This window comes from Mesoplodon mirus (genome assembly GCF_964341445.2).
Source record: "Mesoplodon mirus genome assembly, chromosome: 15".
NCBI lineage: Eukaryota > Metazoa > Chordata > Mammalia > Artiodactyla > Ziphiidae > Mesoplodon > Mesoplodon mirus.
Window position 1 is genome coordinate 86,866,251 of NC_138991.1, and position 21,175 is coordinate 86,887,425.

The 21,175-nt window shown below is 53.1% G+C and overlaps 1 protein-coding gene across 4 annotated transcripts in view; it reads left to right on the forward strand.

Annotated features, from left to right (window-relative positions):
- Positions 1-21,175, forward strand: part of PRKAR1B (protein kinase cAMP-dependent type I regulatory subunit beta) — a 101,775-nt gene that overhangs the window by 46,466 nt on the left and 34,134 nt on the right. For all 4 annotated transcript variants that reach the window (XM_082644293.1, XM_082644292.1, XM_082644291.1 and 1 more), the window contains exons 5-6: positions 19,789-19,850; positions 20,853-20,899. In XM_082644293.1, coding sequence (XP_082500419.1) covers positions 19,789-19,850; positions 20,853-20,899 — 109 coding nt within the window. The remainder of the gene's footprint in view (positions 1-19,788; positions 19,851-20,852; positions 20,900-21,175) is intronic.

Here is a 21,175-nt window from a genome sequence, read left to right on the forward strand (position 1 = left end):
GCTGCCGTTCATTAGCCCGGACCCTGGGAGGAAGAGGCTGCGTCCTCTGTGTCCCCGTCTTGCTACTTGGTGCTCAGAATTGCAGGACCAGAAAAGCTCACAAGTCTAAACTTCCCCACGTCTGTCCAGAAGCGCTGAAATTGTTCCTTAAAAATCCCCGAGGGCTTCTCTGGTGGCGCAGTGGTTAAGAATCCGCCTGCCAATGCAGGGGACATGGGTTCGAGCCCTGGTCTGGGAAGCAACGGAAGTGCACGGAGCAACTAAGCCCGTGTGCCACAACTACTGAGCCTGCGCTCTAGAGCCCGTGAGCCACATCTACTGAGCCCACGTGCCACAACTACTGAAGCCTGCGCGCCTAGAGCCCGTGCTCCACAGCAAGAGAAGCCACCGTAGTGAGAAGCCCACGCACCACAACGAAGAGTAGCCCCTGCTCGCCACAACTAGAGAAAGCCCGCGCACAGCAACGAAGACCCAACACAGCCAAAAATAAATAAATAAATTAATTAATTAAAAAGGAAAAAAATCCCCGAGAGGCTGGGCTTGTGATGCTGAAGCTCCTTAGAGCTGGGCCTCGGGTCCTAGCCTTGTCCACCCAGTAAGAACTTGGACTTCACTGTCCTGCTTCTGTCCTCTGCCAGACGTGCGTCTGCACACAGATGACTTACCTGGCCCGGTGCCCACCCTTGGGGTGGGGGCGTCAGGAGCCTGGAGTGGGCGATGCAGGCAGGATTTAGATGGGTCTTCCTTGACGGTTCAGGGCTGCTCTGGACACGGGAGCTGTCATCTCAGTCGGGTAGAGCATCTCTGCACCCTGGTCCACCCTCCTGCCTGCCCCTGCTCGGCCCCGTGCACACCCGAGGCTCAGTGCGCTGTGTGGGGTGATGACAACCCTGGGCCTGGCAGAGTCAGGCAGGGGCTCGCGGTTCTGTGAACACGCTTGTACAAGTCTTTGCGTGGACCCACGTTTCCGTTTCTCTTGGGTGGGTTCCTAATGGTGGTATTTCTGGGTTGGAGGCTACCTTTACGTCTAACTTTTTAGAAAACCATCTGTTTTTCACAGTGGCTGCGCATTTCCAGGCCCACCTGCAGTGATGAGGTTCCTACCTCTCTGATCCCTGCTGAGGTTCCGGGCCGTCTGTCTTCCAAGTATAGTCACTCTAATGGCTGTGGCATCTCGTGGTGGGTTTGATTTGCGTTTCCTTGATGGCTAAGGAGATTGGGTGTCTTTTCCTGTACTTTTCCTATACAACTTCTTTGGCAAAATGTCTCTTCAAATCTTTTGCTCATTTTTTGAGTTCTTGGTCTTCTTACTGTTGAGTTGTAAGAGCACCTTATATATTCTGGATACAAGCCCTTAATGAGATACATGGTTTACAGTTATTTTCTCCCAGTCTGTGTTTCGGTCTTTTCATCTTCTTCACAATGTCTTTTAAAGTTCAGTTTATCAGTTTTTCCTTTCAAGAATCATGCTTCTGTTGTTTTATCTAAGAACTCTTTGCCTAACCCACATTAATGAAGACTTTATCATGTTTTCTTCTAGAAGTTTTATCATTTTAGCTCTTCCATTTAGGTCTGTGATCCACTTTGAGTCACTTTTGTGTGAGGTGGGGGTCTAAGGCCGTGGTGTTCTTATGTGGACGTCTGGGTGTCCTAGCACCATTTGTTGAAGAGACTGTTATTTCCTCACTGACGTGTCTCGGCATCTCATCAATAATCAACTGATGATAAATGTGAGAGTTTATTTCTGGGCTTGCGGTTCCGTCCCACTGATCTGTGGGCCATATCATCACACCAACACCACACAGTCTTGATGGCTGTGGCTTTACAGTGAGTTTGGAAATTAGGTCGTGTAAACCCTCTCACTTGGTTCTTCTTTTTCAGAATCATCTGGACTGTTTTAGGGCCTTTGCCTTTCCATATGAATTTTAGATAACTTTCTATTTAAAAAGTCTGCACTGAATTTATAGATTGATTTGATACAGAGCTGGCGTCTTGTCAGTATTGAGGCTTCTAAGTGATGAACAGGAATGTCTTTGCATTTATCTAGACCTTTAGTTTCTCAGAAATCCTCTGTCGTTTTCAGTGGACAAGTTCTGCACTTTTTTTGGCAAATGAATCCTGCAATGTTGCGTTCTTTTCGATGCTCTCGTGAAGAAGAAAAGGTTCTCAGCAGGGTGGGCTGGCTGTGGAAGCTCTGGGGGGCTCTGGTGGACAGGAGTGGAGGTGGGTGGGCAGCAGGGCGGGAGTGGCGGGGCCTGGCGAAGAGGGAGCCTCGTCCCTACACCAGGACACCCCCGAGGCAGAGGGTCCGAGCCCAGAGGGCTCTGGGCTTTGGGGCGGGGGCTTCACCCATCCTGAGCCCCCGGGGGACAACCTGTAGGTCACGACTAAGTGTGTTATCTCCACGTGGGGAGTAAGGTGAGATCTCCAAATGGTTCTTTAATTATGTGAGGCATGCTCTCCAACTTCTGCTGATGGCTCTGGGACTAGTTAGGGGGAAAGTTACTCTGCGGCTAAGCATGCGCGGCACTGTTTATCTGGGCGTGGGACTGAAATTTAAATGACAGTGTGCCAGATCGAGGAACTCAGGGTTTTCTGGAGATGCTCGTTCCACAGAATTGATTACGTGCCTGCTGGGTGCCTGCTGGGTGCCACGCGCACTCGGGTGCTGCCACGGTTGCAAGGCTGGTGGATACAAGGTGTTTGCAGTGACCTTCTCCTCCAGGGAGGGCAGCGTGAGACACGTGGAACGTGGGATGAAGACAAGCTGAGGACTCACATCTGAACGAGGACTGGTATCTAGAACATATAAAGATCTCTCACGGTTCAACAATACAAAACCAAGTAGTCCGGTTAGAAACTGGGCAAAGACATGCAGAGACGCTCGACCAGAGAGGACACTTGGATGGAAAACAAACCCATGAGGAGGTGTTCAACTCCTCAGGCAGCGGGAAATGCAAATCTCTCTACACCCGTCAGGATGGTTGAAATGCGAACCACTGGCGAGGATGAGGCGGAGCCGGACCTCTCGTCTGTTGCCAGTGGGAACGGCAGCTGTTACGGCCTGGAAGACATTTTAGTAGGTTCTTAGAAAACTAAACATGTAACTGCCATGTGACCCAGAAATTACACTCTTGGGCATTTATCCCAGAGCAGTGGAAAATTATGTTCACGTGAAAACCTGTATGTTAATTTTGCTCATAGCAGCTTTATTTGTAATAGTCCCAGACTGGAAACAACCCAGGTATCCTTCAGTGGGTGAGTGGATACCATGGAACAGTGCTCAGCCAAAAAAGGGAACAAATTACTGACACACACGACAGCCTGGGTGAGTCTCTAGGGGAGTGTGCCAAGTGAGGCCAATCCGAAAAGGCTACGTCCTGCATGACACCATTTAAATAACATTCTCAGGGTGACAAAGTTATAGAAACGGAGGTCGGATGGGTGGCGAGCGGGGTTAGGGACTGGGGTGGGGTCCTGGTGCATCTGGACGGCATCAGTGCTGGTACCCTGGGTGCTGTGCTGTGGTCTCCCGAGATGTTACCTCTGGGGAGATGGTGATGGCCACACGGGCTGCCCCCGTGTTATTTCTTACAGCTGGTGGCCATTGGCTGGGAGGTGCTGGCCACCTGGGGTCACTGTGCTCCAGCTGTTGGAGAGGGAGGGGACGTTCTGGTGGGGCAGGAGAGGCCCTGGGATCAGACCTCCTTGGCCGGGGCTGGCAGCGGACCCCAGGCCCCTGTTGGAGGAGCCCGGCATCGGGTGAGTATAGTGCCGCGTGGGGGCAGGGACACAGTGGTCGTAGCCGTTGGTGCATGTGCCACGTGCCGGGCGTGGCTCTGATGCTTCCACGGCTCTGTCAGTCGCTCCACTTTGCAGGTGACGGGCTGAGGCCCAGCGGTTGGCCTGCCAGGCCCCAGCTGGTCCGGGAGCTGCAATTTGGACCCTCTTCCTGGCTGCCGAGCCCCTCAGCCTCATGCCTCACCTTGCTGCACCCCAGAAGACCGAGGGTCCCGTCTATCTGCTTGTCCCTCTGTCCACCTGTTCACAGGCCCCCCCCGCGGCCTGCACAGGGCGGGGGGAGAGGGCGTTTCTCTGAAGCTGTTTGCAGGATAGGGTCCCAGGGGATCTTGGAGGTGGTTGACACGTCCCCAGCCTTCCGGGCTCCAGGCCTGCATCCCAGTGTCCCAGGGAGCGGCTTGACCGTGTGCACCGCTAGTCAGGTCCTCAGACTCTGTGGCCGGCCCCTCTCGGGTCCCCGTTCTCAGAGGGGAGCGAGGCCTGGGCGTCCGTGTGCTTCGGACCCAGAGTCCAGGACACTCGGGGGCCTGCAGGGAAGCTGACAAGGTGGCGGGACCTACAGCAAGCAGGACCCCAGCGTGGCAGCCTCTGCCCTGGGGAGTGGGCCCGGGTGGCCAGGTACCAGATTTTTCCAGAGGAGCTGGAAGTCCAGATTTTTGTGAAATCTATTTTCTTGCCTTTTGATTAAATTTTAAACTTTTATTTTGAAAATATTTCAAAGAGAAAAGTTTCAAGGAGGATGGGCCCGCCCCGCCCCCTGGACGCTCTGGCTGGCACTTAGGGGCGCGTGCGCGTTTGCTTTGCGCCTCCTGCGTCTGAGCGTTGTTATGGTCCTGACGCTGATGGTTGCTCTCACTGTCCTTGCTTCGTATGGAGTACGTGACCCGTCCCTAAAACCCTCAGCACATCTCAGGGGTGTCAGGGGATGGCTGTCACACTGGGATCTTTCAGGGACACGACATTCCTAGCTAACCCACAGCCCGGGTTTGAAGTCTGTCCCGATTGCTGGCGCGCCCAGAGCAGTGGCTAGAGTTCGGCTGTGGGGTTCGCACCTCATCACGCCCGACTGTTTCAAAGGTGGGCAAGCGGCTTAAGCATTTGAGGACACGGGGAGACCCAGGCGGGTGGCCCTATTTGTGCCCTCACCCTGGGCTGACCTCGGGCGGCAGGAGGTCGAGCTGGGCCCACGACTCAGGCTCCTGCCTGACCCAGTAAGGAAGCTGCAGAGCCTTCTGGGTTGGGTCTGGAGCGCAGCTCCACCGGGGTCTCGCTGGGAACCTTGGCCAGATACACAGTTCCTCTGAGGATCTGCTTCCATATTTCAGCCTGTCAAGAAGCTAAATGAAAAGTGAGAAACTACACGTCAGATTTGCTAGGATGGTGCTGGGCCCGGAGCGGGGGACCCAGACTCTTGAGGGAGTGCCGTTCCCCCCACCCCTGTCCCTCCTCCCTCCTTCATCCGTCCACCCAGCGTCCTCTGTGCCGAGCCCATCCTGGGGGTGGGATGCAGAGGCCGCTTCTGGGTTGGAGGAGTTCAGGGTTACTGGGGTGGGAGGGAGCGTGGGGAAGGCACCCAGGGAGCAGGGCGTCCGGGCGGGGGGCCGTGTGGGGAGATCCCAGTGCCCCTAGGTACTGCAGCCCCTGTGGTTGGGCGCGAGGACGTCGGGAGGGGGTATTTGAAATAGAAGGTGGACGCCAGAGGCAGGCCCACCCTGCACACGCCCATGTTTATGACCTTGGAGGGTGGCCAGGGCATGGGTGGAAATGTCCGGGGCTTTGAATTGGGTGACTCTGGTGTGGGCACCCCCGGAGGGGAGGGAGGGAGAGAGCCAGGGGGCCTGGGAGGGGCGGTCCAGGGCTCAGCTTCCGCACTGGCTGCGGTGTCCTGTCCCTGCCCTGGGGTGCCTGCCTCAGGCTCCCCCCTCGCCTGCAGCCAGCGGGAGGCCACGTGGACTCGTGGACAAAGCCCGCTTAGGAGAACTGGCTCCACAGTGCCAGGGCCCAGCCCACCACGCAGCGTCCATTAGATTAGGAAAGACAGTGAATTTGGGTCTCACAGCAGCTTAGGAAGTGCCATGGAACGTGGACCAAGGAATATAGAACATGGAACCCAGAGCATCTGCAGATCCAGAGCCACGACCAAAAGGGCTGATGCAGGGCAGGTGGGCACCGGACGGGGAGGGGAGATGTGCCAGGCTTCAGGGCTGGGTAAACGTCATACCTCCACCACCCCCCTTACGGACCTTCATTAGTTGTGGTTTTCCTGAGTCCGTGTCCTTCCTGGTCACCATCCCTCCCCAGCCCCTTGACTTCAGTCCACTTTGTTGTTTCATCCACTGTGGTTATTATCCAAGTGACGCCCAGACTGTCCCTCTCTGCCTGGTGGAGCCTCTTCGTGAGGCTCCCGCATCCTCTGACCTGAGCCTCACCTTTTTTGTCATTTTCCCTGCTTTCTGGTATTTCAAGAGGCTGCCGGCTCATCTTGTATGTTTTCTGCCCCAGACCTGGAGTCAGTTTTTTCTCTAAAGAATCTAGGTTCCTTTTGGTGGGAAATTGTATTTGGAGACCATGTTCTGGGTACTGGGGGTGCTCACTGCTTCAATTTGTCATTGTTGCTGGGCTTTTTCTGCACACAGAACTAGGACTTTTTTTTTTTTTTTTTTTTTTTTGCGGTATGTGGGCCTCTCGCTGCTGTGGCCTCTCCCATTGTGGAGCACAGGCTCCGGACACGCAGGCTCAACGGCCATGGCTTACGGGCCCAGCCGCTCTGCGGCACGTGGGATCCTCCCGGACCGGGGCACGAACCCGTGTCCCCTGCATCGGCAGGCAGGCTCTCAACCACTGTGCCACCAGGGAAGCCCTAGGACTTTTTTTTAAGATAAACTATTTCATGAGCTCATATTGATTCTTCCAGCTCCAGTTCAGGGCTACAGGTTGGCTGGCTTGGCTTCCTTCCCTCCTTCCTTTTAATGTAACGTGGTTAATTTGATGTCTTTATCTCTTTTCTCCCACGCTGAAAATGCCAGCTCTAAATGACACCAACAAAAGAATTCTTTGCTTTATTGCACCACACTTGCGAGCACACGCACGCACACACCCGACCTTAGAATAACAAGACTGTTACCACCAATTGATCAGCAAAAACTGTTTAAGATTTTATTCCGGCTTATTTTGCCCCGAAGCATCTGCGTTTTGGGAGGCGATGCTGTCCATTGGATACACATTTCAGTTCATTTGCTGCCTTTTACTTTTGATTTGTAAGTGTCATTTTTCAAATCCCAGTCTTGTTTTTATAACTGTGTAAAATATTAACATGGTTCTAAAGCCATGCCCACCAACAAGGTGTGTCCACCGGATCGTTGATATACCCCATGTCCCTGCCGGTCACTCAGCTTCCTTCCTAAGGCCTGTGGGGACCCTTTTACTCACAGGATTTGCCTGTGTGTTGAAGTAGCAGATTGGTAAGTAAGAGAGTGAGTCAGCGGATGTGCACAGAGATTCACACCCCCTCCCCGCTTTCTTAAACACACGCCTGTTCCATCTGGCATGCATCCTGGACCTCACGCCTTGGCAGTTTATAGAGGGTTTTGACAGCACTGGGTCTTTGGGGCTGTTCCAGAGCTGGAGCCGTAGGTGATAGGAGGAGATAAATCCCCTCACGTCGTCTCCTTGGTCACATCTGTGCCCGTTTCACGGAGGAGGAAGCTGCTCTCCAGGCCCGCTGGCCAGTGAGCCTCAGGGCAGGACTGGAACAAGGTGTCGATCCCCTGGCAGCGCCAGGCCTACTGCCGTGCCTTGGGGTGGTGCATGGGGTTGAGTTTGGGGTTGGCGGCTCCCAGGCCTGAAAGGGTGGCCGTGGGCCCCTCTAGCTGCCTTGGTTCACAAGGCACCGCCAAGCGTGTCGAGCCACGGCGGCTGGGCCCGGAGAGTCAGCAGAAGAATCCAGCCCCGGCGCTTTCACGGGAGAACCAGCGGCGTGAAGCGGCCGTGCCCTTGGTCGTACTGCCTCAAAGGGGAAAAACAAATACAGCTGCGTATAATGAGATCCTCACCAGTGAAGAAAGCCCCGGCACGTCCTGAAGCCTGAAGCCTCCGTGGACCGAGTCGGCTTCACCTCGTGTGCCCTGTGACCACCGGCCTCCCCCGCCCTCGGAGCCCAGTGCCGCCACCCAATGGGGGCCCAGGGCTGCTGGCTGGGGGCGGACACGGATGGCTGCGTGGGACCTGAGCCCGGGGCACGGAATGGCCTCCCAAGGCGGGGCTGGGTGCAGGCGTGGGGCAGCTGTCGGGCTGGGCAACAGCGGGAGGCATTGTCCCTGAGCCAGTGTGTGCTCTCTGTGTGAGCTGTTGCTGTCCACGTGCGTACGGGGGTCTCAAGCAGCCCCTCGAAGGAAAGGAGCGGGGCGGGCTTTCCACACGTGGTGCTCCGTGCACGTCTAAAATGATGGCTTTTGGGCTTCCCTGGTGGCACAGTGGTTAAGAATCCACCTGCCAGTGCAGGGGACACCGGTTCGAGCCCTGGTCCAGGAAGATCCCATATGCTGCGGAGCAACTAAGCCCGTGCACCACAACTATTGAGCCTGCGCTGTAGAGCCCGCGAGCCACAACTACTGAGCCTGTACTCTAGAGCCCGTGAGCCACAACTACTGAGCCCACGTGCCACAACTACTGAAGCCTGTATGCCTAGAGTCCGTGCTCCGCAACAGGAGAAGCCACTGCAACGAGAAGCCCATGCACTGCAACGAAGAGTAGCCCCCGCTCGCAGCAGCTAGAGAAAGGCCGTGTGCAGCAATGAAGACCCAATGCAGCCAAAACTAAATAAATGTATTAAAAACAATAAGTAAAGTGATGGTTTTTACTGCAGTCACCGGTGGTGGGGCCTGTGCTGCCTGGTTGGGGCGGAACAAAGGCTGCTGCCACGTGCAGGCCACCCCGGGGCCCCGTCCTGTCCTGGCTCGTGGGCCCCGTCCTGTCCTGGCTCGTGGGCCCCGTCGTGTCCTGGCTCGTGGGCTCTCGTCGTGTCCTGCACGCCCTGTCTCACACGTGGCGCTCACGGTGCACGTGTCCCTGAGACTGTCCACGTTGGTGACACGGCCTCCCTGACCGTTTGGTGACTGTGCTGGGCCCAGGGACGTGTGCAGAGGCCCCAGCGACGGGCAGGCTCGCTGGTTTGTGGCTGTCGCAGGCGGTGCTGTCACGGGCATCCTCTGGGGCCGTGGCCAACTGCATTTTCTTCCCTCTCAGCCCTCCAGACCCCCAGCCCGGCAGGCTGCTGGGACTTCTCAGCCGCTCACCTGTGATCGCCAGCATCACCCTCACCTGGCCGGACCCTGTTTGTGCCCTTCCCCCTCCCAGCCTCGGCCAGGTATCTGGCCCTGGTGGGTGCATCCGCTGCCCCCTCTGCAGGCCTGCGTCCAGCCCTTTGAAGCAGCCTCTTATTGGTTTAGCAGTCGTGGAAAGAACACACATCCCCAGCCCCCCAAGCCCTGGGTGTGGGTGTTTCCAGGGATCTGGCAGACACGCTCTGGCATCTCCCGCCCACGTACTCAGCGGGTCTGGCTGCCCTGATCACACCGCTGCCTGGACCTTGTGATTGATCCTTGGGCCCACTGGGTTTAAAATAAGCAAGAAGGCTTTTATCCTGGAAAACGTTTCCTATCCTGGGAAGTGATGAGAAGGGAGGGGGGAGCCAGGCTGGGAAGGCCTCCAGGACCCCGTGTTTTCTACTCCTGACCTTGGGCGTGGCCTGCACGGGGTGGAGGCATTGGGGAAGGGGGCTCCCACGCTGTCACCTTTCACATGGGGGTCACACCTGCTCTGTGATGATGGCGGCCTGTAGTGCACGGTGGCCTGGGGTTCCCAAGATGTGGCATCCATGTAGGACTAGCACTGGTCCCTTAGGGGTCAGCCCGGGCCGGGTTGGGGCACCACCTGCTGTGCAGATGAGCCTGGGAACCAAGGACCCTCACTGGAGGTGATGGACGAGCTGAGGATTTCCTGGAAGTTCGCGCAGGCTGTGCAGCGGGAGAGGCGGGTGGGGACGGGGAGCTCTGGGAGCCCCTGTGCTGGTCGGCAAGGATGCCCTGTTTTACAGCCAGTGAGTCTAGGTCCACAGAGTGGACATGCTTGCTCCTCTCCAGCCAGCCGGGGGGCCACGCTGACCCAGACCTTGTGGGTCTCAGGACCCAGTGCCCTCCTGCGCTGTTCCTCTTACCCGAGCCTGGGAGCCGCTGCTGGTCTGGCTGCCCAGACACCTCCCGGGTGGCCCCGCTGGATGACCGACAGCTGCATCTCTTCTGCCAGGAATGAAATCCTTGAAGAAGGATCCAGAACCCGAGTGTCGTGATGCCCGACATGGCAGGGTAGGCTTTGTGGCCGGTGGTGTTGCATGCGGGGGCTTTTCCCCTCAGCTCCTGGGCCCTGTTTCTGAGCCATCAGTGCAGAGGTGGTGATGAGGTTTCCAGCCCCAAGCTCGGTTACAGCGTGGGATGCGGGGCCCACCTGGGAGCCTTTGGAGCCCATCCTCCGTCAGAACCATTTGCTGCCTCTCTGGTGCTCTGACTGCCGGCCTGGGGCCCGCAGAAGCCATGTCACTGCTGATGGCTGTCCACCAAGTGGCATCGGCCCCTTCTGCAGGGTCTTTGCAAGGTGTCGAGGGAGGGCAGTGGTTTTCTCAGTCTGGCTCTGACCACGGCTGTTACCCTGTGACAGGGTGAGGTGGGGAGAGTGGGCTGGCCCAGCATTTATTTAGTTTTGAAATTTTGTTAATCAGTTTGGTAGTTTTCCTCATACAGATCTTGTGCATATTTTGTTAGGTTTACACCTAAGTATTTTATTTTGGGGGGTGCTAACGTAAATGGTATTGTATTTTAAATTTTAAATTCCACTTGTTCATTGCTAACATAGGAAAGTGATTGACTTTTGCATGTTAACCTTGTATCCTGCAGCCTTGCTGTAATCACTTATTAGTTCCAATGGGTTTTGCTTTTGTTGTTGATTCTTCAGGATTTTTTACATAAACAGTCATGTCATCTGCAAACAGTTTTATTTCTTCCTTTGTAGTCTGTATACTTTTTTTTTTGGCCACACCACACGGCTTGCAGGATCTTAGTTCCCCAACCAGGGATCAAACCTGGGCCCCTGGCAGTGGAAGCGTGGAGTCCTAACCACTGGCCCACCAGGGAATTCCCTCCAGTCTGTATACCTTTCATTTCCTTTTCTTGTCTTATTGCAGTAGCTAGGGCTTTTCCAGTATCATTTTGAAAAAGAGTGGTGAGGGGGATATATTTGGCTTGAATCCCCATGTTAGGGGGAAAGCATCTAGTTTTTCACCACTAGGTATGATGTTCACTGTAGGGTTTCCAGAGCTCTTCTTTATCAACTTGAGGAAATTCTCCATATTCTTATTTTTCTGAGAGTTTTTATCATGAATGGGTATTCAGTTTTGTCAAATGCTTCTTATACATCTGTTGATATGATTTTTCTTCTTTAGCCCTTCGATGTGATGCATTATCATTGATTTTTGAATGTTGAACCAGCCTTGCATACCTGGAATGAATTCCACTTATTTGTGGTGTATAAATCTTTTAATACAGAGTCGGATTTGATTTGCCTATATTTTGTTGAGGATTTTTACATCCATGTTCATGAGATAGTGGTCTGTAATTTTCCTTTCTTGTAATATCTTGGTCTGGTTTTGGTGTTAGAGTAATTCTGGCCTCATAAAATGAGTTAGAAAGAGCTCCCTCTGCTTCTAAATACTTCTGGAAGAGATTGTAGAGAATTGGTATGATTTCTAACTTCAGTGTTTGATAGAATTCACTAGTGAACCCATCTGGGCCTCTGCTTTGTTTTGGTAGTTGAATATTTATTGATTCAATTTCTTTAATAGGTTGTATTATCTATTTCTTCTTGTGTGTTTTGGCAGATTGTGTCTTTCAAAGAACTGGTCCCTTTCATCTGAGTTAGCAAGTCTGTGGCACAGAGTTGTTCATGGTCTCCCTTTATTATCCTTTCCATGTCCTTGGGATCTGTAGTGATGTCTTTTCTCTCATTTGTGGCATGCATTATTTGTGTATTCTTTCTCTCTCTCTCAATCTCTCCTCCCCACCCCACCCCTCCCCTTTTTTTGTTACCATGGCTAGGGGTTTATAGGTTTTTATTGATCTTTTCAAAGAACCAGCTTTGGTTTCATTGATTTTTCTCTGTTAATTTCCTATTTTATTTATTTATTTATTTAAATTTCCTATTTTAAATTCTGCTCTAATTTTTATTACTTCTTTTCTTTTTCCTGCTTTAGGTTTAATTTGCTTTTCTTTTTGTAGTTTCCTTAGGTTACTGATTTTAGATCTTTCTCCTTTTCAAATGTATGCTTTCAACACTGTAAGTTTTCCTCTAAGCATTGCTTTTGCTGCATCCCACAAATTTTGGTAAGTTGATTCTCATTTTCATTTAGTTAAACATATTTTCAATTTCTCTGGAGCCTTCTTCTTCCACCCATGTGTTATTTAGAAGTGTGTTGCTTAATCTCCAAATCCTTTGGGATTTTAAGTTATGTTTCTGTTATTGATTTCTAGTTTAGGGCTTCGCTGGTGGCGCAGCGGTTGAGAGTCCGCCTGCCGATGCAGGGGACACGGGTTCGTGCCCCGGTCTGGGAAGGTCCCACATGCCGCGGAGCGGCTAGGCCCGTGAGCCATGGCCACTGAGCCTGCGCGTCCGGAGCCTGTGCTCCGCAACGGGAGAGGCCACAACAGTGAAAGGCCTGCGTACCGCAAAAAAAAAAAAAAAAAAAAAAGAGATTTCTAGTTTAACTCCATTGTGGTCTGAGGGCCAATGCTGTGTGAGTCACATGTATTAATTTGTTCAGGTGTAACACTCAGCTGGCACACCTGGGACCATGGATGTTCTCCCTATGGAACCCCAGGCATTTGTGTGCTTTTTCCCAGTGCCAGGCATCAGGGTTGAGGAACCAGCCACAGACGAGGTGGCTCCGGGTGCCTGAGGCAGAGGCTCCTGGGATTTATAAACATTGCACCCTCGATGCCCCAGCAGGGAGTGGGCCGCCCCATGTCCACTGCAGTGAACAGCTATGCTTGAGTTATTGCTGTTTAGAGAGAACTATTTGGAAACTTGAAGTCAGTTTCACCCAAACAGTGGAAAAGCCTAAACATAAGCCAGGCACCCTGTCGGGGCGCTGGCTCCCAGCAGACGAAAGCCCCTCTGTTACCCGGGCTGTGATGTGCAGCAGAAAACAGGGTGTCCCCGTGGTGCTCGGGCACCAGAGCTTTGCCTGCGGGTCCAGGCTGGTTCCTGGAACGTGAGTAACATTGACCATGAGCCCAGGCCAGCAAAGGAAAGAAGTTCTCCCAAGGCAAAGGCAGCGGGCGTAGGACTTTGAGAACTGTTTCCAATGTCAGGTGCACTTTTCCCCTTGGTGGCATCATTTTGAAGTCAGAAAACACACTTGTACGCACTCGAACACGTTTTCTGCATTCAGTGGGGCCTTTTTATTAATGTTGTCCACATCGCTCATTATTCCCTCCTGGCCCTTGTCACCACACGCATGCACTCTGTGCAGACCCGCTGCTGGAGCGTCTGCACTATGTTATGAGCTGGTCTTGCGACATCACCAGCCGGGGGTATAAACACGCATCCTGGCTCTGACATCCCCCACTCCCATGCTTCTGAAAGTTTGACGTTTTTCAAAATAAAATGTTTAAAGAAATAAAGACACAGAAATTTTGGAAATGCTAATGCAGTTTTTTCCTTATGACTGGAGGTGTTCCTGTGGTCATTGTCTCAGTGCTTTTGCTTAAAATCACAAGAATTCTGCCCCCATTCCCATATTTACAGAATGCAGAGGGGCAGATTGTTGGAGTCGGGAAGGGCTGGCGGGGGGGGGGTGGGGGGGTGGGGGTGGGGGGAGTGGCAGGTTTTATGTGCGGCTGGGGTGCGGGGATCCTCACTCCCACCTTGGAAGGGGGGCAGGTGCTTGGGGCAGGCGCAGCTCTGATTGGCTGTGGGCACCTCTCTCCCCGTCCTCTGTCCTCTGCTGCACTTGGGTGGCCTCACTCTGAGAACTGGTCCAACCTGTTTGCTTCTGCAGCTTTCTTTGCAGGGGTTGGGGCAAGGGGTGTTTACCTGTCAGGCCACCTGCAGCAGCAGTTCGGCTATATATTAGAAATGTCAGCCAATAAAAGGGAATAAAAGAGCCATAACTGGATCATGAGACTGGCTGAGCTCAGGGGCGTGGAGTGCTCCTTTGGCATCATTCCCAGGGTTGGGAGAAGGCTCGGAGCTGCTGTGTGCACAGGGTTTGGAGCCAGCAGAAATAATCACGGTGGCTCCTGATCGGGCGGCTTCCAGGAGCATGGTCCTCTTGGTTAATCTCCCATCGTGCTGTGAACTGTGCCCATTCTACAAGTGGGTTATCTCCTGGGCGACTCAGCCCCTGGGCCCCTCCAGGCAACTTTTGGGGTGGCACCAGGTCTCTGGGTTGCCATCAAGGGAGCGTTTGTCACAGGGATGACCACACCCCTTGTGATGAAGGCCCACATGTACATCTGTCCCCCCCACTGGACAGTGAGCCCCTTAGGCAGGGGCTGTAAAAGGAGGCTGGGGGTCAGGAGTCAGGTGATGTAGGGATCGTGGCAGACAGAGCATGTGCTCCCACCAGGGTGGGAAGGGGGGGCTGAGTTCTTGCTTCAGGAGAACAAAGGCCCCACGTTACTAAATCTTCCTTTTTTTTTCCCAAAGAAAAGCCAAAAATTTGGATATTTATTACTCTCTCAATTTTTAAATGTTGGGGCTAACTTTGAAAATGGGGCCAGAATTGGCCCATGAAGAATCAATAAAGCACTAAAGAGAATTCAGTGGTGACCGAAGACCTTCCCTTCCAAGGAGACCCAGGTCCCAAAGGTTTTATGGGTGAATTCTGTCAAACGTCAACAAACTGTCCATCCTTTTCCGAGTTGCTCCAGAAAATAGAAAACAAGAGAAAGCTGCTCAACATATTGTATGAATTTCATATGAATTTGGAGGGACACACAAATCAGCCCATAACAGACACATAGAGTATGTGCTGTGTGAGTGTAATACCAGGATGGAGCCATTAGTGGGTGTTGTTGGGAAAACTGGCTAACCATCTGGGGAAAAACAAACCAGATCCCCTTCCTCACGGACAAAATGCCAAAATATGAACCCAAAAACTATTTGGCAGAAGGTAATTGCTGTGGACTGAACCGTGTCTCCCAGATTCACTTATTGAAACCCTAAGCCCCAATGTGATGGCATTTGGAGGCAGGCCTTTTAGGGTGGGCCCCCAATGGTGGGATTAGTGCCCTTATAAGAAGACACCAGAGAGCCTCGCATGCTCGCTTTTTGCCACATGAGGGCACAGCGAGAAGGCAATCTGAGTAAAGCCGAGATGTGCTCCTGAAAAAAGGGAAGAAACAGGGTGGGATCTGTAGCACGATGCCGTTTGGGGGTAAATTTAAAGTACGTGCATATAGCTCAAGATTCCATGTTGTGAGAGAAAGCATACAATGAAAAGGAAATCCCTCAAATTTCAGAACAAGCACCATTGCAAGGGGGACAGGGGAGGCAGGTAGAAGGGGGAGAAATTGTCAACAAGAGCAGATCACCAGTGTCATGAACTCAGGGGCACAAATCTGCATCTGAGGGTTCAGATGCCAGTAGGCCCCACTAAATGCTGGTGTGGCCAGATGCAGTTTGTGGTTCCATCGGGAACATTGGGGTCTGCTGCTGAGTGGGTGGCCGAGCGGGAGGCTGATGGGGGATGAGGGAGAGGTCCAGGTCTGTCCCCCTGACATGTGCCCGCTGTTAGAGAAGGGGGCGGAGGTAGGGTGTCCCAGGAGGAGGACGGGGAGAGTGGGAAGTGCTCTGCTTCCCTAGAACCTGGAGCACAGTGGGCCGCCTGGTCTCTCCCACCAGCTCCATCGTCCAGAAGGAGGCTGGTGCTCTCTGGCCGGCTGAGCACTGGGCTGGTCCCAGAACTGGGGTCTACGTCTGTGCGGCCCTGCCAAGTGACCGTGGACAGGCCTGCCCATGCTACGTGCTGGAAGGGTCTGCGGCAGCCCCTTGAGCTGCAGAGTCGGTATCTGAGGCTCAGCGTGGAGGGTGGGCTGCCAGGGCTTCACAGCACTTTGGTGAGTGAGTCCTTCCCGGGCGATCTTCTTGGTTGCTTGAGGGCACAGTGGCATTTTGTAAGACACGCCCCCATGGGCAAGCTTCCAGGGCCTTTACCCCAGGACCCTGGGACCCCTGGGGCACCTGCCTCCTGCAGGGGAGAGGGGTAAGGCTGGTGAGTGCAGTGGGACATCGGCACAGCCTGGGTTGGTCTGAGCCACTGCAAGGCCAGTCTGCTGGGCCGTGGGCTTTGGGGCCACACAAGGCTGCCCATCCCACACCGTCCACTGGTCCCCAGCCCCTCGCAGTCTAATCTGGGAGGCCACCCGCCCTGAGAGCAGGTTTGAGGTCAGATCACGGAAGCCGGAAGGAGTTGGCTAGTATTTCACCCCAGGAGTGGGTGTTCTCCGACCATCAGAGAACATTCTTCACCCTCATTCTGAAGAGATGGCCTGTGGGAGAAGGCCCGGTTTCCATGGCAATGTGTTCACACCCCCAAGGCCTCAGGGCCAGGGTCTGGCTTCTGCCAGGGTGGGGACAGCAGGTGACACCCAGAACCGATCACACCCCCGAAGGTGTTGGGGGGCCACGTGGCCCTCCCCGGGGGGTGGATGCCACCAGGAGCTGGGAACCAGGCACGCCCAGCGCCCACCCCCAGGGCTCGGGTGCATCTCAGGGTCGAGGGAGGCCCCCCCGGCTTGTGCCTTCCCTTCTTGCCTTAGAACTGTTTTCAGAGGCACTTTGCTGCTTAGCTAAGGTCAGGGTGAAGTGAAGGCTTAGGTGGCCTTGGCTGCTGACTTGACTGTAGCTTCGAAGGTCTTGTTTCCAAGGTCAAAATAAGTAACTTACCAGCAGGATGTGTTCTAAACATTTACTTGCAAGTCAAGAATTAGCTTTATTTTATTTTATATTTTTAAACATCTTTATTGGAGTATAATTGCTTTACAATGGTGTGTTAGTTTCTGCTTTATAACAAAGTGAATCAGCTATACGTATACATACATCCCCACATCTCCTCCCTCTTGCGTCTCCCTCCCTCCCACCCTCCCTATCCCACCCCTCTAGGTGGTCACAAAGCGCCGGGCCGATATCCCTGTGCTATGCCGCTGCTTCCCACTAGCTATCTATTTTACATTTGGTAGTGTATATATGTCCATGCCACTCTCCCACTTCGTCCCAGCTTACCCTTCCCCTCCCCGTGTCCTCAAGTCCATTCTCTACGTCTGCGTCTTTATTCCTGTCCTGCCCCTAGGTTCATTAGAACCTTTTTTTTTTTTTTTTTTTTTTTTAGATTCCACATATGTGGGTTAGCATACGGTATCTGTATGACAGACTAGGTCCATCCACCTCACTGCAAATAACTCAATTTCGTTTCTTTTTATTAGCCGTATTTTAAAATGGCACTTGGGCAGTGGGGTTTGGATTTAAAATAAACAGAAACCAAAATGTCTGTGTTGTTGGAATTAGCTGTGATGAACATTTAAACTACTTTTGGGCTGAAAATAGCAAGCCCAAAATGGAACAGCTCTGTCTGCATGATTTTTTCAGAAATATATCAAGTTGGGATTCATCAGTGGGTTTTTCTTTTTTTTTACTGAGGTGTTGTTGATTAACAGTATTACATGTTTCAGGTGTATGACATAGTGATTCATAATTTTTAATGGTTGTACTCCATTTATAGTTACTACAAAACCCTGGCTATATTCCCTGTATAGTTCAATACGTCCCTGTAACTTATTTATTTTATACACAGTAGTTAGTACCTCTTACTCCCCTACCCTGTCTTGCCCCTCCCCCTCCCTCTCCCCACTGTAACCACTAGTTTGTTCTCTACATCTGTGAGTCTGCTGCTTTTTTGTTATATTCACTAGTTTGTTGTATTTTTAAGATTTCATATATAAGTGAGATCATATAGTATTTGTCTGTCTGACTTACTTCACTTAGCATAATATCCTCCAACTACATCCATGTTGCTGCAAATGGCATTCTTTCATTCTTTTTTATGGCTCAGTAATATTCCATTGTATATATGTACCACATCTTCTTTATCCATTCATCTGTCGATGGGCACTTAGGTTGCTTCCATGTCTTGCCTGTTGTAAACAGTGCTGCTATGAACATTGGGGTGCACGTATCTTTTTGGATTAGTGTTTTCATTTTTTTCAGGTATATACTCAGGAGTTGCATTTCTGGATCACATGGCAACTCTATTTTTAGTTTCTTTCAGGAACTTCCATACTGTCCTCCACAGTGGCTGCACCAGTTTACGTTCTCACCAACAGTGTAGGAGGGGTCCCTTTTCTCCACATCCTTCCCAACATTTGTTATTTGTGTTCTTTTTGCTGATGGCCATTCTGACAGGTGTGAGGTGTCATCTCATCGTGATTTTGATGTGCATTTCCCTTCGTCTGTGGTGTTTTGACCTCAAGGGTCAGACCTCATCTTGAATGTGAATTTGAAAACGTCAGTTCCACGTGGACGATCGGAGGCCACACCCTGGTGTGAAGGGGAAAGTTCTAGGCTTGGAAGTGGACCCCCACCTTCGGGAGGCCAGGCAGCAGAGGGGCTGCCTGATGGCAGCTGAGGTTCCCCTGTCTGAGGACCCTGGCCCTCGTAGCAAGACCCGGGAGGGTGCTGCTCAGACAGAGGCCTTGGGGCCCAGGCCACGCATCTCAGGACAGACAGACAGCGGCTCGTTTTCCCTCCTGATCAAGGGATCGGGGCAGCAGGTGGGGCTCAGGTGGGGCTCAGGTGTGCCTGGAGGTGGAAGCGTGACTTAGCCAAGCACAGAAGGACGGTGTCCACATGGATCAGGCCTGAGAGCCGAGCTCTGACCTGACGTGCACCTGCACCCTCTCCCCCCGCCTCCCCACAGCCTCTGGTCACCTGCCAGACCCCTGGCGTGCTGCCCTCCTCCTCCTCCTCCAGAGAGAGAGATGTTTAAATAGAGGGGAAGTAACTGCCTTGAGACTTACTCATGTTTTCTGGGCCCTGGGGGTGGGCGAGCACAGGGCTGTTTGGATCTCTGGTCCTGCTTTTGCTTCCCCAGGGCCCAGCACCTGGGGCTCCTCTGAGGCTCCTCCGCTGACCAGTTTCCAAGAATCCCCTTTTTAAACAGGCAGGTGGGAAGCAAGCAGGCGTCCTGACTGCCAGGGTTCATTTCCTGCCAGAGGGGCCCCAGATTCATGCTTCTCTTTTGGGGAAACGTGTGCCTGGGGGTGGGTCACATCCCCGAGCGTGGTCATTGTATTTTGGGATCCAGACCCTGATCTCTGACCCTGCATCTGGTTGCCATCCCGAGGAGATAAAGGGTCCTGGACCAACGTGCACACCTGCCCTGGGCAATGGGCGTCCCCACCTGCCCGGCAGCCCGCTCCTCCCCATGCCCCCTCGGGTCCTGCCTGTGGGTCTGTCTCACAGTAAACTCGGGCTATGGAACGGCCGGGCTGCCTGGTGGGCACAGCCTGAGCCAGCCTCGTCGGCCTCTGTGCCCCTCGAGTGAGCAGTTACAGAGTCTGGTTTCTTCCCATTTCTGCATCTGGTGTCTCAACACCCTCAGATGCAAAGTGTTCACCTGGGAAGAAGCAGAAAACAGGTCAAGACTGGTTGCCGTGTCCTAGTGGAAACAGTCACCATCTGATTTACGTTTTGTAAGTGGAGTCTGTTGAGTGTGATCCCATTTTTGTGAAACCCCAATACGTGCAGATCAGGAGGTTGTGACCAAGGGACAGCGGGTCCCAGGGGTCGTCGTCTCCCCTGAGAAGGAGCCGTGTGAAGCCCCGTGAGGGGCACGTCGGCTGGTGCCCCTGCAGCACCCCCATGCTGTGCTTTCTTTTCCAGCGACATATTCGATGCCATGTTCCCCGTCACGCACATCGCTGGGGAGACCGTCATACAGCAAGGTACGCGCCCTTCTGCTCCTCCTCGGGGCCAGAGCCCTCTGGGAAAAATGGGTTATTCACTTAAAAAGTGTATTTCGGGCTTCCCTGGTGGCGCAGTGGTTAAGAATCCGCCTGCCAGTGCAGGGGACACGGGTTCGAGCCCTGGTCCGGGAAGATCCCACATGCCGCAGAGCAACTAAGCCCATGTGCCACAACTACTGAGCCTGCGCTCTAGAGCCTGTGCTCTGCAACAAGTGAAGCCATGACAATGAGAAGCCTGCGCACCAAAACGAAGAGTAGCCCCTGCTTGCCTCAACTAGAGAAAGCCCATGCACAGCAATGAAGACCCAACACAGCCAAAACTAAAAACAAACAAATAAACAAATTCATTAAAAAAATGTACATTATACAAAACTCTCATTGTCTGTCTTGAGAAAAGCCACTAATGACGCTTCAGAACAGTCCACTTAACAAGGTAATGTGTTAATATGTTTTGGTAACCTCCTTGCTATTAAAAACATGGCGGGGCTGCGCTGAGTCCTGGCAACGTGCTGGGAGTGGATTTCAGACGGCGTTGTCGGGAGAGGACGCGCCTGGCTGCCGTCACCGTTTCCCTCTGCGTGTGAAATGGGCCATCGTGGTCTGCACCTTCCAGACATACAGCTTTTTTTTTTTTTTTAGCGGTACGCGGGCCTCTCACTGTTGTGGCCTCTCCCGTTGTGGAGCACAGGCTCCGGACGCGCAGGCTCAGCGGCCATGGCTCACGGGCCCAGCGGCTCCGTGGCATGTGGGATCTTCCTGGACCGGGGCACGAACTGGCGTCCCCTGCATCGGCAGGCGGACTCTCAACCACTGCGCCACCAGGGAAGCCCCATACAGCTTTTATTTAAAGATTTTTTAAAATTGATGAGACCTGGTACTGCTTAGCAGAGGTCCATGAAGCAACGCCGAAAGGTGGATTTTTACAAGAAAAACAAAACTCCGCATTCTTGCATCACGTGTCCTGTTTCCCTTTTCTTGTAGGGGACGAAGGGGATAACTTCTACGTAATCGACCAAGGGGAAGTGGACGTAAGTATCTTGAACTGTTTTTGGAAAATAACTCCTGTCTCTGCGCACAAGCTCAGGGCTAGAACACGTCTTTCTGAGTGATGCGTTTCCAGTTTTTCAATCCAGAAGTGATAGAGTTCACTTAAAAGATAACGTAAGCATATCTGAGCACAGAGTGAAATAAGGGCGCCTGCCGTCTGCTTCCTGCACAAGCCGACTGCGGTCGCGGGGCCCCGGCTGACCAGCCCTGCCCCAGCCAGGAGCCCACGACCCAGCAGGCTCACTCAGCCACACTGG